Source organism: Phyllostomus hastatus, unplaced genomic scaffold, assembly GCF_019186645.2.
Source record: "Phyllostomus hastatus isolate PE091 unplaced genomic scaffold, TTU_PhHast_1.1 phas_contig_2, whole genome shotgun sequence".
NCBI classification, from domain to species: Eukaryota; Metazoa; Chordata; class Mammalia; order Chiroptera; family Phyllostomidae; genus Phyllostomus; species Phyllostomus hastatus.
Genome location: NW_025333718.1, coordinates 1247494 through 1261216, shown reverse-complemented (window position 1 = coordinate 1261216; position 13723 = coordinate 1247494). Strand labels below are relative to the sequence as shown.

General features: G+C 45.5%; 1 protein-coding gene across 1 annotated transcript in view; it reads left to right on the top strand.

Moving 5' to 3' along the window:
• The window catches only part of SH3RF3 (SH3 domain containing ring finger 3), a 473665-nt gene extending 461463 nt beyond the window's left edge, over positions 1 to 12202 (top strand). The window contains exon 10 of the mRNA XM_045835238.1: positions 10217 to 12202. Within this exon, the coding sequence (XP_045691194.1) occupies positions 10217 to 10409 (193 nt within the window). The 3' untranslated portion in view covers positions 10410 to 12202. The remainder of the gene's footprint in view (positions 1 to 10216) is intronic.
• The last annotated feature ends 1521 nt before the right edge of the window (positions 12203 to 13723 follow it).

The window sequence follows — 13723 nt, the reverse complement described above, 5'->3', positions numbered from 1 at the left end:
CAAACTTGTCTTGATCCTGATCTTAGTGGAAAAAAATTTAGTTTTTTCCCATTGAGTATGATGTTAGCTGTAGGTCTCTCATATATGGCCTTTATTATGTTGAGGAATGCTCCCTCTATTCCCACTTCACTGAGTGTTTTTATCATAAATGGATGCTGTATCTTATCAAATGCTTTTTCAGCATTTATTGATATGATCATGTGGTTTTTGTCTTTGTTTTTGTTTATGTGATGTATTACATTTACTGATTTGCGAATATTGAACCATCCTTGCATCCCTGGGATGAATCCCACCTGGTCATGGTATATGATCATTTTAATGTATTGTTGGATGTGGTTTACCAATACATTATTGAGGATTTTAGCATCTATGTTCATCAGTGATATTGGCCTAAAGTTTTCTTTCTTTGTGGTGTCTTTATCTGGTTTTGAAATTATGATGATGCTAGATTCATAAAGAGTTTGGGAGTCTTCCATCATTTTGGATGTTTTGGAATTGTCTGTGAAGGATAGGGCTTAACTCTTCGGTGCTTTGAAGAATTCTCCTGTGAAACCATCTGGTCCCAGGCTTTTGTGTGTCGGGAGTTTTTTGATTACTGCTTCAATTTCATCTGCTATTATTGGTCTACTCAGGCTTTCTGCTTCTTCATAGAGTTTTGGAATATTGTAATTTTGTGGAAGATACTGGCCTGCAGTATCCATCTCAGCCATGGGTGTTCGTCAAAACATGCTAAAAACATACACAGAGACAACCAGGTCCTGTGAGGGAAAAGGAACAGAAGGGCCACTCCTCACGTGGGGAGCACCTTGGCCACCCTCTCTCCTGCAGGGTGCCACTTGGCCATACCCAAGCAGCTTTTTATTGAGGAAACAGACTTAGTTTGTGGATTCACAGTCTGGCATAAAAAATCAAAAGATGTAGGTGATTTACAAAGGTGGGGACAGAACTCCTGCTGAGATTCTGGGCAAGGGTTGGGGTTTTTAACATATTGCTTAAAGGGCTAGTTTTGGTTTCTTGTCTGTGCTTTTAAATTCCAAGTTAATAACATCCTCCAGCAAACAGATCTCATAGGATCTTGCATATTCTATGTCCCAGGCCTGATCACCCCAGGGGTCTGCCGTTTCTGGTCTGGGCTGTTTTGCCCCTGCGAGCCTGAGAAGAAAGGCAGCCAGGAGACTTGGATTTCTCACATCCAAGAGCAAAGACTCAGGCTTTGTCAAAGTCAAGGGGGCAGGGGTTGATGTCAATCACCCCTTCCTTTCCACAGCCCCTTCTGTCAGGGCATTCCCACATGATCGCATCTGTCATAGATTCATTCTCTTTCTTAGAGAATTGTTACCTGTCATTAACTGCCAATCATGCCAGGGAAATGTCTCCTCAGTGGCTCCTGGTCCAGAGGTCTTTCGCTCAGCCTAAGTCACGGGGGGTTACAGCTTCCTGAGACCAGGCAGGGCGGTCCCCAACATATTTTTCCAGAAACTTGTTCATTTCACCTAGGTTTTCAAATTTCTTGGCATACATTTCTTCATAGTAATTTCTTACAATTCTTTGTATTTCTGTGGTATCAGTTGTAATTTCTCCTCTTTCATTTCTGATTTTGTTTATTTGCATCCTCTCTCTTTTTTTTCTTGATTAGCCTGCTTAAAGGCTAGTCATTTTTTTTTAATCTTTTCAAAGAACCAGGTCCTGGATTCATTAATCCTTAGAATTGTGCTTTTAGTTTCTATGTCATTTAATTCTGCTCTGACCTTGGTTATTTCCTTCCTTCTACTTGCTCTGGGCTGTCTTTGTTGTTGTTCCTCAAGTTCTTGTAGGCATAGGGTTAGACTGTTTGTTTGAAATGTTTCTCTCTTTTTTAGGTAGGCCTGTGTCACTATGAACTTCCCTCTCAGGACTGCCTTCACTGTGTCCCATAAGTTTTGGGTGTTGTAAGTTCATTTTCGTTTGTTTCCAGAAACCTTTTGATGGCTTCCCTAATTTCATTCTTGACCCATTCATTGTTTAATAGCATGCTATTTAATCTCCATGATTTTAAGTGTTTGGGTTTTTTTTCCCTTGGGGTTGGTTTCTAGTTTCAGTCCCTTGTGGGCTGAGAAAATGCTTGATATGATTTTCAATTTTCTTGAATTCATTGAGGCTTGTTTTGTGTCCTGTCATGTGGTCTCTCTTTGAAACTGTTCCATGTGCATTTGAAAAGAATGTGTATTTTAGCTTCTTTGGGATGAAGGGCTCTATGTATATATCAGTTAAGACCATTTGGTCTAGGGCATTGTTCAATGCCACAATACCTTTGTTGATAGTTTGTGTGGAAGATCTGTCCATTTTTGACAGTGAAGTGTTAAAATCCCCTACTATGATTGTGTTGCTGTCAATATCTTTCTTGGAGTCCTCTAAGATTTTCTTTATGCATTTGGGTGCTCCTGCATTGGGTGCATATATATTTACAATGTTTATGTATTCTTGGTGGATTCTTCCCTTGAGTATTATGAAATAACCTTCTGCATCTCTATGGCTTTTTTTTTTGGAAGTCTATTTTGTCTGATATGAGTGTTGCAACCTCTGCTTTGTTTTCTTGTCCATTTGCTTGGAATATTTGCTTCCGGCCCTTCACTTTTAGTCTGTGTAAGTCTTTTGTCCTAAGATGGGTCTCTCATAGGCAGTGTATATGTGGGTCATGCTTTCTTATTCATTCAGCTATTCTGTCTTTTGATTGGAGCATTTAATCCATTTACATTTAAGGTTATTATCAATAGGTACTTATTCATTGCCATTTTCATACCTGTGTTCCCCACCCCCTCTTTCTCTCTCTCTGTTCCTTCCTTTTCTGAAAGTAGTCCCTTTAGCATCTCTTGCAGAGCTCGTTTGGTGGAGGTGTACTCCTTATTTGGCCTTCTATCTTGATTGAGAGCCTTGCTGGGTAAAGTAGCCTTGGTTGCAGACATCTGGTTCTCATTACTTAGAATATTTCTTGCCATTCTGTTCTGGCTTGGAGCATTTTCATTGAGACATCAGCAGCTAACCTTATTGGAGCTCCCTTGTATGTTACTTCCTATTTCTCCCTTGCTGCCTTTACGATTCTCTCTTTGTCTTGGAATTTTGCCATTTTAATTATGATGTGTCTTGAAGTGGGCCTCTTTGGGTTTCTCTTGATTGGGACTCTCTGTGTTTCCTTGATTTGTGTGACTTTTTCTCTCATCACATTAGAGAAGTTTTCCATCATTACTGTTTCAAATAGGTTTTCTATCCCTTTCTCTTCTTCTCCTCCTTCTGGTCTCCCTATTGTATGGATATTAATACATTTCATATTGTCCTGCATTTCTCTTAATGCATCTTCATTCTTTCTGAGCCTCTTTTCCTTTTCTTGCTCATTTTGGGTGGGGTTTTTTTTTCTACTTTGTCCTCCAGCTCACTCATCCAATCTTCTGCTTCATTGATCCTGCTTTTGATTCCTTCTACTGTGTTCTTCAGTTCAGAAATTGTATTCTTCATTTCCTCTTGGTCCTTGTTGATAGTTTCTATTTCCTTTTTCATGTTGATAGTTTGCAGTGAGCTCGTTTTAGTTTCCCTGTAGTTTCTGGTAATTCACTGTGAGCTCATTGAGCTTGCTGATAACTATTGCTTTCAGCTCAATATCTGATAGTTGAGTTGTCTCTAATTTCATTTAGTATTCTTTCTGAGGCTTCCTCATTTCCTTTCATTTGGGGATTGTTTCTTTGTCTTCCCATTGTTTTTGAGACTCTTCTTGTTAGCCTCTGTTTCTTAAATTGATCTGTTCTGGCTTCCCGGGTTTATGGTGTGAACTTCTGTGATAGAGTACCTGTGAGATTCAGTTGTACAGTCTCCTTGATCTCCTGAGCTCACTGTCTTGGCTGTCATTTAAGGTGGCTCTGTGTTTGTCTTTGGGTTTTTATTGTTGTTAGGTCTTTCTTTCATGGTTCCTTCCCACCAGCTGGTTAATCAAGGGTCACTCTGTCCACCACCTCTTGTATTTTGTTGTGCTGGTGAGGGCAGGTTGTGTTGAAGCTGGTTCTTCCATGTGTACAAGGTTTTGAGGATTCTCTCTTGTTCTTGTTTAGTTGTTTGTACTGGGTACTGTCTCCACTAGTTGTATTTCCAGATAGGTCCTGGATTGAGGTTTGTGTGGTTTCCACTCCCTCCTTCACCTTCTTCTCTTGTTATCCATTGGTGGATCCTTTGTTGTTGGGTTTCCTCTTCCAGCAGGTATCCTGGTGTTCACCACTTCCACCTACTCTTTTTGTGATCATTTGGAGGGGGAAGGCAAAATGGTTTAACACAGCAAGAGAGTATTCTATGATATTTACAGTAGCAGCTGGTATAGAAGAGATAGGAGGTCCTTTGGCTATGTATAGTGTTAACCATGATATTCCACACAACTAGCCACTTTTTAGAAAAGATGGAAAGAAAGTAAGACTCTTGGGGAGGGAAGGGTTGTGACTTAGATCTAGAAGGCAGCAAGGTTGTGGGAGATCAGATTCTGAGGTAATGTGAGAGTAAAGGATAGTAAATAGGTGTAGTGTGTGAGAGAATAGAGTTAACCACTACAGTAATAGTGTTCAGGTAACCATCAATTGGGCTAAGATCTAGGATAGGTGTTGTGTAGTATTTACAATTGTATGGAACAACTATTATTTAAAATAATATTTGAGCAACAATCATATGACAGAGTGTATGTGATCTAGATAACAAGAATAGGGAGTATAGGACCTTGAGTAGTGTGCTAATGGAACACAAGTGAAGTGAAGGACAGTAAATTAGCAGTACACTATGAAAGAGAGAACAGGGGAAACCTGTCAAATGATACAATATAACCAGCCAAGGGAAGGAGACTATACAGAAAGAAGAGGAATACAAAAATACTATTAAAATAAAAGATGTAAAAATAATGATAATACAAATATGCAATAACTTTCAGGTTCTCTGTAACAGCAAAGTGAAATTTGTCTCACTGTCTCGGCTGTTGGAATGCCCCATCTTTGGGTCCACCTCTGGTGTTTTCACAGTTCCAGGTTTTTTTTTGTCTCACTTGTGGGTATTTAAAAAAAAGTAGAAGAAGGAAAGAAGAAGAGATAAAATTGGAAAGCAAGGAAGAAGGAATAAAACAAGAAAGAAGGAGAGAAAGGAAAAAAGAATTGAGAGAGAACAATAATAAAAATTAAAAAACAAAAAATTACTTAAGAAATATCTCTTGCTACACCAGTTTCTCTGGTCTTGCTGGCTGCAGCAGGCTGAGGGGCTTTTCTCCATTTCTGATCAGCACTCAGTCAGCCTTGCACTCGCACTCTCCCCCAAGCTAACTGGCACCTCTCTGTGGGCCCTTGAGTGTGGGATCCAGGCCTTTCTCAGCACTCTCCCAGGGGTTACCACTGTGGGCTGGGACCTTTAGGAGAGCTCACTGTCCCCAGATTGCAGGCATAGGTGCACACACTCAGCCAAGCTGCCTCTGGCCCCACATGTTCAGGCACACACCCTTCCCGGTGCTATGGGGGAACACAGGGCTTCCCTTGCCCCCTGGTAGGCGCTGCCTGGCTGGGTGGGGAGGAGGCTGGAGTGCAGAATTCCCCAGACAGTGTCTCTTTTTTCACTTTTCCTTTTCAATAAATTCCTCCTACTCAAGTCCGCCGCTCTGCTCAGCGACCTGGCATCTTGCACAGCCCAATTCTCTAGCCAGACTGGGGACTATCAGGGTCAGGACCCATCGCAGCCTGACTCTCAGCTCTCTCCAATCAACATCCACAGACTGTGGGTACTCACAGCCCCTGTGTGTTTGCCACTTAGTCCTTATTCCCCTCTCTGCGACTTCAAGCCACCAGGTCTCTCCCGGTGCTACTCAAATCTTGTTTGGCCGGAGAGGGAACAGTTGACCCAGCTCTCTCCCAAGAACCCTGTGGCAGGCCTGGCAGCCACCACCGGGCTCTGGTCCTCATACTGGTTCCTGGGACCTTATTGTCCTAAAGCACTCTCCTGACCATCTGGTTTTTCAATGTCCACTACAATTTTTGGTCTCCTATTTTCATATATGCTGGGGTACTACTGTTGGCTGTTTGCTCTGTTCCTCCATAGACTGGCTAGGTTTTTCTCCTGTGTGTAGGGAAAAGTGGAATCTGCTCCTTCCTACCTCGCCGCCATCTCTTCCCAGGTATCAATTACTTTTATGCAACAGGAAGAATAGCTGAGAGTCTTGGAATGATCTGGACAGGCACATTAAATGCCTGTCTCATATGTCACATCATCCATTTGAGCTTATTAAGTCATTTAATTGCTCAGAAGCACCAAATTACTTTTTTCCTAACACATTTGCTTGTTTGTTTCAAATCTGGCAGTTGAGGTAAAAATCAGTCTTTTGTTCAGAGTATGAAAAACCATCTCCTTCTTTGCTTTGCTTTTCCTTGGGAAATTGAGAGAAGGACACAAGTGTTTGGAAAGGAATTGAGGATGGCAGAAAGCCACAGGGAGGACCAGGACTGGTCTTGGTATTTTCACACTCAGCCTGGGTGCTAGAGACCTGAGAATGGTGCAGTCTGTGTGCAGTGCTGGATGATCTCACAGGTCATTGCTACATCCTAGAGGCCATCTATCTTCCTTCAGGGAGTGTCCTGGCAGGCAGCTGTTTTCATCACTGGACTGGGAGGAGGGCAAAACTTACACTCTCCTTTCTCTCCTCCTCCACATCCCAAAAGTCAGTTTTTTTACTCCCAGGGACATCAGTGGAAACTAGCTCTGATGTCCTGCACCTGCAGCTATTCCAAGTCACTTAGGGTACCTAGCTGGCCCTATTCCCTCAGAGGGAGGATCTCTGCATGCCTGCCAAGTTAGCCCCAGGAGTCACCTTCCTCACTGTCCTCAAACTCTCCTGCTGGGCCTGGGTCTGTTCTGCCTGTGCATCATCCCCAAGCACCAGTGCCAACTCCAGCTGCCCTGAACCCTGACTTCTGTATTCCAACCCAGACAGGCCAGTGCCCTAGGCTCTGTGAACATGTGGAACAAAGGGAAAATGAAATCTCCTCAGTAATTTTTTTTACTCAGCATGTCAATTCTCAGACATCAGTATGTAAGCATTCTCCCCTAGAATTTGTTGAAAATGCAAATTTCCTGGCTTCATTCCCCCAGCATCTCAGCAAGTAGGTACAAGATGGACACAGGATCTGTGCCAAGGTCCTGACATGGTGAGAAATGCTGACTTGGGATCTCTTTGTTTTACAATGAATGTCCTAGTTTCCTAAAAACCAGACTACCAGGTGAAAAGCTCCACATGTGGAACCCCTTGATAACCCTTAGGACAGCCTGGTATGGGATACCAGGGGCCATTTGTGTGGCTATGGTTGATAGGGAAAGGCAGGGACAGGGAGACAGGCCTTTACAGCTGGCTGGTAGCCCAAGGAAGACTGAGGGTAAAGGAGACTTCCCACCTTTCCCATCCAGCCAGTGAGCCCCAACCAGGGCTTGGATACTGCAAGGGATGAGGGTACAGCAGGGTGGTGTCTCCTCCAAGTTGTCCCTCTAATCCTGGTCATGGGACCCTTCACTGCTTCATGGAGTTCCCATAGCCTTCTTCAGAAGAAGGAAAACACGAGAGGGGTATAGCAGACAGCAGTGGAGGTACATGTCATCTGTGTGACTCTGGACTTGGTGATGTGCCCGGGGCTTTGCAGGAAGAGGGCCCATGGTCCTGTGGGTTGAACAGGTCCCACTGCACAGGAGCTGCACTCACAGGCCTGAGAGCTGAGAGAGCCATGGAGCAAGCCTTAGTCCCCAAGCAGAGAAGTGGCAGGACAGACCTGTTCTCCTCACCAAGCCCCCTGCACACACTTCAACTCCTGTTATCTTTCATTGCCCACAGATGGGAGCATCAGTCAGACTAGTGGCCTTCCAGGGACTGGGTCACCTGTTAATATGAGACAAGTGGGGGTAGGAGCTCTTTATTGGGATGCTGGCATGGAGCAGCAGGTTCTGCTGACCCCACTGCTCACTGCTCAGCCTCTCCATCTGGGAGCAGCAGAAACGTCTCGTCCCCAGCTGGCACTCATTCAACTTCTGCCCTTTCTGCTACTCCAACACCTTCAACCCCCTCCCCTCCAGTCCCTCTTCCAGTGCTACAGCCTCCCCTCCAGTGTGTCCTAGCAGGGCAGTAACTGGCCTGAGCACTTACTGTATGCTGGGCTGTTCTAGGTACTGGTTACACAGCAGGGAGCAAGGGACCACAGTTCCTGCCACCCATCACAGGGATGGCACGCCAGCATGGAGAACCCACAAGCATCGTAAATAGGTCATGGAAGGGCCTGAAGAAAGTGGGGAATGTTCTCAAGACAGGTGGAGAATTGCATTTTGGGCAGAGGGAACCCTCAGGAGTTCTCAGGTGGGTGCCCTGGACTGTGCCTGAGGGAAGTAGAGGAGAGCAGATGTGCTCAGAGGGTAATGAGAACACAGAAGTCTTTTCCCAACTTAGGCTTCTATTCTGAGAGAAGGAGACCACTGCAGCTTTCTGAGCAAAGAAGGGCTGTGACCTGCCTTATGTTTTCACTGCTGTGACTGCTGAGTGGACAGCAGATTGAAGTGGAGTAAAGATAAAGCAGGGAACCTGCAGTATGGCAAGTGCAGTGGCCCGTAAGAAACCCGTGGGGACATGTATGGTATGGTTATGGGAAAATGTGAGCAAAAGTGACTCAATGCATGCCCTCCCAGGCAGCCCAGGAACTGCCCTCAGGATGTTGCCTGGTCAGTTGGGGAACAATTATTGGGCACCTTGGCCTGGCCAGAGTCCCCTGCAGCCCACCTCAGCCTACCCATATCTGTAGCAAAATTCAGCTAGAGGTTTTCAGGGGGTAAAAGTGGCTACACCTAGCCTGCCACTGAACTCGTTCACATTTAGTGCTTGGACTTTGTCCTGCGGGACCCCAACTCCTGCGGGACCCCAACTCCTAGCATGGTGGGTAGGCTCTTCTCGACACCCCCTATACACCATCTCTAGCTGTGTGTGTTGAGGGTCCAGGACCCAGTCTGACATCAGATCACACACACCCCTGTGAGTTCCCGGAGTGGTAGGAAGGTTCAGTTGGCTGGAGTGGTAAGAACAGTGCAACACCTGCCAGGCTGGGGGTAGTGAGGGATATGGGCACAGGGGCACTTGGTGGTTTTCATGGATGGTGTTTTAGGAGAAGGCTGCTCCTCAGAGAGAGCAAAGCTTCTTTTCAGCCTTTCTCATCCTCTTCTGATGCTTAAAGAACAGATGTGGGGGTGGGACGTGTGCCAGACTTGCCTGTGCTGATGCTGAGGCTCTTGGCAAGATGCCAGAAAGGGTACCTTATCTCAGATTGAGGGAGCTTTTGCGGGGCAGTTCTAAGGAACAGCAGTGGGTGTCCACCCACTGCTGGACCTGCTGAGGCCTTCTGGGGTCCTTGGGGGCTGTGCCTGGTCTGGTCAGAGCTCAGGCCCTCAGGTCCTCCTTCAGGTGCCCAGCAGGTCATGTCACCACTTGCATTATATGTCACGTTGGTCTGAAAATGAAGAGTGCAGAGTTTGGATGCCTCAGGGAGGTGCTCAGGTTTTTCAGGAATGAGGTGTGTGAAAAATTGGGCTTCATTTATGATGTGATCTCAGCCAGTTGAGGTGCTAAGGCCACAACATTTTATGATTTTTAAAAAGAACTACCATTTTATCAACACCGCATCCAAAGCATCTTTATGCCTCACATGGGGCACCTGCCTGAGAGGTGTCCTCCACCTGCCTGCTCTTCAGGCAGTGAGGCTGACATTCAGGAGCTGAGGGCACTAGTACAGGGTCCTGTGCCAGGACAGGTCAGAAGGCAGGACACAGCCAAGTGTCCTGTCCTTACCAAATGCCTGACCTAGGGCTGAAGTGGCTGCCCCCCACTCCCTCCCACCCCATGAAAGGCCACAGTCTGAAAGAAGGATGTGACATGATGGGACTGCACCTGGGGTGGAGACAGTCCAGCTGCATAGATCAGGATCTAAAAGATATCACAGGGAGAAATTATTAAATTTTTAATAAAAATGAAAAGTTTTAGAAAAATCAAAATTAAAGATAAATAGAATTGGTTTTGAAGTGGGAATAGTAACCCCAAATTGCAACCATTTACACCAAGAAGTGGAAAAGAAAATGAAAAGAGATCTTGCAGCAGACAGTGGGCCTGACCCTGGCTCATCTTCCAGCTTGTCTGGGTCAGGCTTACCCACTGCAGTGTTTGTCCCCCGTTCCCCTTCAGGTATCGAGTGGTGGTGTCATACCCACCCCAGAGTGAGGCGGAGATAGAGCTGAAGGAAGGCGACATTGTGTTTGTGCACAAGAAACGTGAGGATGGCTGGTACAAGGGGACCCTGCAGAGGAATGGCCGCACAGGCCTCTTCCCGGGCAGTTTTGTCGAGAGCTTCTGAGGATGAACTCTCCACAGCCCATCACCAGGGAAGAAGGCCTTCCAGGAAGCCCTAAGGTGCAAAAAGAGTCACAACACTCAAGGGTCTCAGGTGCCTTCTAAGGCCCCTGGCAGGGAACACCATAGCCTGGGGTTGGGGCCCAAGGGTGTGGAGGTCCTGCCTATACTCACAACCCCCAACTGAGAGCACACCCTGATGTTGTTCTTGGACAAGATGCCTACTACTCCTATGTGAACTGTAAAGAAATACCTTTGGAGAGAGAGGGAGATGCTAATGCAGGTGGACTTGCTGCTGTGACTTCTGCCAATTGGCCATGTCTTTGCATCTCCTGGTGCAAGTCTGGGAGCTACAGACTTAAACTGGGATGGGGCTGCTGGGCAGGCAGTGGGCATGGGGCCAGACAGTTTGCAGAATGGCTTCATGGGCTGTCTGGGCTACATGCAGGGTTCAGATTGCTCCATCACCTCTCTTTATACCTCAGTCACCTGCCGCCAAGCCACTCAGCAAGGGTGTTGCTGGCCATGGGCCTCCACAGAGGCACCACTTTCCCTGGGAAAGCAGCACACAGCTCCTGTGGGGCTGCCTTTGGGCTCTGTCTCTGCCGGTATTATGAACAACACTTTTTCTTGGCCACCACTGCCCCTTTGCATCACTTCTTTCTAACATCTTTTTAATGTAAAGCTGTTAGGCTTTATATATTTTTAATCAGTCACACATTGCCTATTTTTCATATGTCTGGTGCTGCCCTTTTGTAATGACTTGGTTGAGCTTGAAAGAAAAAATGTCTGAGAAAACATCAAATAGGCAGAATTTTTATATTTACTACACGAATTTTGGAGAACTCTGAAAAGTCCACATTCTCAACACCACAGTGTTGGCTGCCGCTCCATGGGATAAGAGGGAATCCATTTAGGGGATGTAAGGGAGTTTGGAAAAAGCCAATTTCTTTAAACCATTACCAAATTTCCATGCTTTGTTTAGACAGTGATAATTATTATTCACGAATTGGAAATATTTGGAGTAAAAGGTACTATAATTGCCTTTTGTGTGGCAGTACAAAGGACATGAAGGTCCCCAGCCTTAAAATGTGGAATTTCCCTTTTTTTGCTTTAACAACAATAACTACAATGAGCATTATCAAATTATGATTTCTGGCTATTAAAATGTGTAGTTTTTATGACAGTTCGAATGTAAGCCTTCAAAGTCTACAAAACTTTGTGAAGGTTTTGCCATTTAAAAAAAAATACATAACTACTCCCTTATCAGGCAGCATGAGCCTTGGTCTAGATATTAGAGGTACAGCAAGAGTGACAGGAATGAGTCATCTCTGTAGACTGGAAGGATCCAGGAGCTGGGATGGAGTGAAAAGAGGAAGGGACAGCTCTGACCTGGGGATCTTCCCCTAGGTGGAGTCCAAGAGACGTATTCCTGGGCCCCACTGCCTACACTCACAGACATTACCTACAGTAGCCCTGTCATGAGGCAGTCTTGCTTTCAAGAGATTCACACCTTAGGAATACATTCTCATCTGTTCAAAGTCACAGTTGTAAACCTTCACTATAGTTTTACAAAATCACTCAGGTTTAAATTAGGCTGAATAAATTAGCCTTTGGTAACATAAGACCTCCCTGATTTGGGAGGATGCAATGAGATCCAGATACATTCCCTCTCCTGGTGTGATGCTTCCAAATACAAATGCTTATTTTCAGAGTTCCTATTCTGGGATGTGGCTTAGATATGCATTACTGCCCCAAGGGTTAGCACACTGGTGGGATCACCCTAAAGAAAGGCTTGTTTCCTCTCTAAAAATAGACTTAATAGAATTGAGAAATTTGTTCTGAATCAGAATAAAAACGTTTAAACATAAGGAGTCCTGTGCATGAGTTAATGATAACCAGAGGGTACCTATTTGCCATGAGCTGCAAACTTAATTGCAAAAATTGTGTGCATATTTTAAATCATGTCATCACCAAAAACATGCATGGATTAACATGCTGACTGAGGTAAGTGTTCTCCACTGAAACCAGGATTAACTCATTTCTCCACATAAGGAAAGTCTTTTTTTAAAAAAAAAAATGACAGCTTTACCAAGCAACAGAATAAACTAACTTGGACCTTCTTTCCTCTCCTGGCCACCGCCCACATGATGTTCATGGTAGAGGTAGATGGGAAGTGCTGAACAGCTCAGCAACTGTAGGTGAGGAGGCAGCCCATTGGACCCAGCACTCCTCACAGCAGAGCTGGAGAAAATGACCAGAGTCTTTGTAAGACATCAGCTGTCCCCACTCATAACAGAATCGGGGTGGCCATTGGTACTGACTTGGGAAGGAAAGTGATGCCGTAGGCCCAGCCAGCCAGGTATCCTCTGAGGAGGGGCTCCCAGAGCAAATGCCCAGTACCCAGAGGGCAGGTAGGTATACAATAGGCCCCATATTTAGGCTGAGTTTTCAAACAGGTTTAGTCAGATCCATCAGCCTTTATGATCATTTAACTAGCAGACAAGAGAAGGATTAGACCCTTCCTTCAGGCCATCTTCCTCAAAGGACACATTCATTTTTGTTTACCACGGTATTGTCTAGCAATACCTTGTCTGAAACCCTCACATTTCACCCTGGCCCAGGAACTTACACATCTTGGTTGTACAGTTGCATTTGGCAGCCAGGGTGACTTGCTTGAGGAGCACAGTAGAGTCCACAGCCACCACTGAGAGGGGTCAGTGGACACCAAGGTGATGGGTACATGAGGCCACCAGAGAATAATGGGAGGGAAGTGGGTAACCAGAGCCAGGCAAGAACTTCCCTGATTCCAGTGCCCCAAATATGCTCAAGTGCCTGGCTGGGAATTTTTTTGCACTTTGCACAGTTCACACACACATTCACAGACCAATGTTTTTGTTATACACAAATGTCAGTGTGTGATTTTGGAAGAATTCATAGTGTTGACAAACTATGATGCCTGTGTTTCTGAGTCTTTAAATAAAAATTAACATGGAGAGGTCTCATATCTGGGTGGTGGGAGCAGTGAGGGTGGGGCAAGGGCTGATGGGCTTGAGCAGAAACACCTAGCTTGATAGGAGCAAAACTTGGCAGGCACCACCCCATGTCCCTGCTGGCCAGCCCACTGGCTCACACACCTGTCACCTAAGAGTGTTCCCTTGTGGGGTACATGAATTTGTGTCAGGGTGGTGGGCTGCCGAGCAGACTGAGAAGATTACCCAACCTGTGCCAGAGATCCACTGGCTGGGTGGTAGGTGTCGAGCCACAAGTTGAAGGACCCCTAGCTCCTTTCAGGGGTTCATTTGCCTGAAAGGTTTG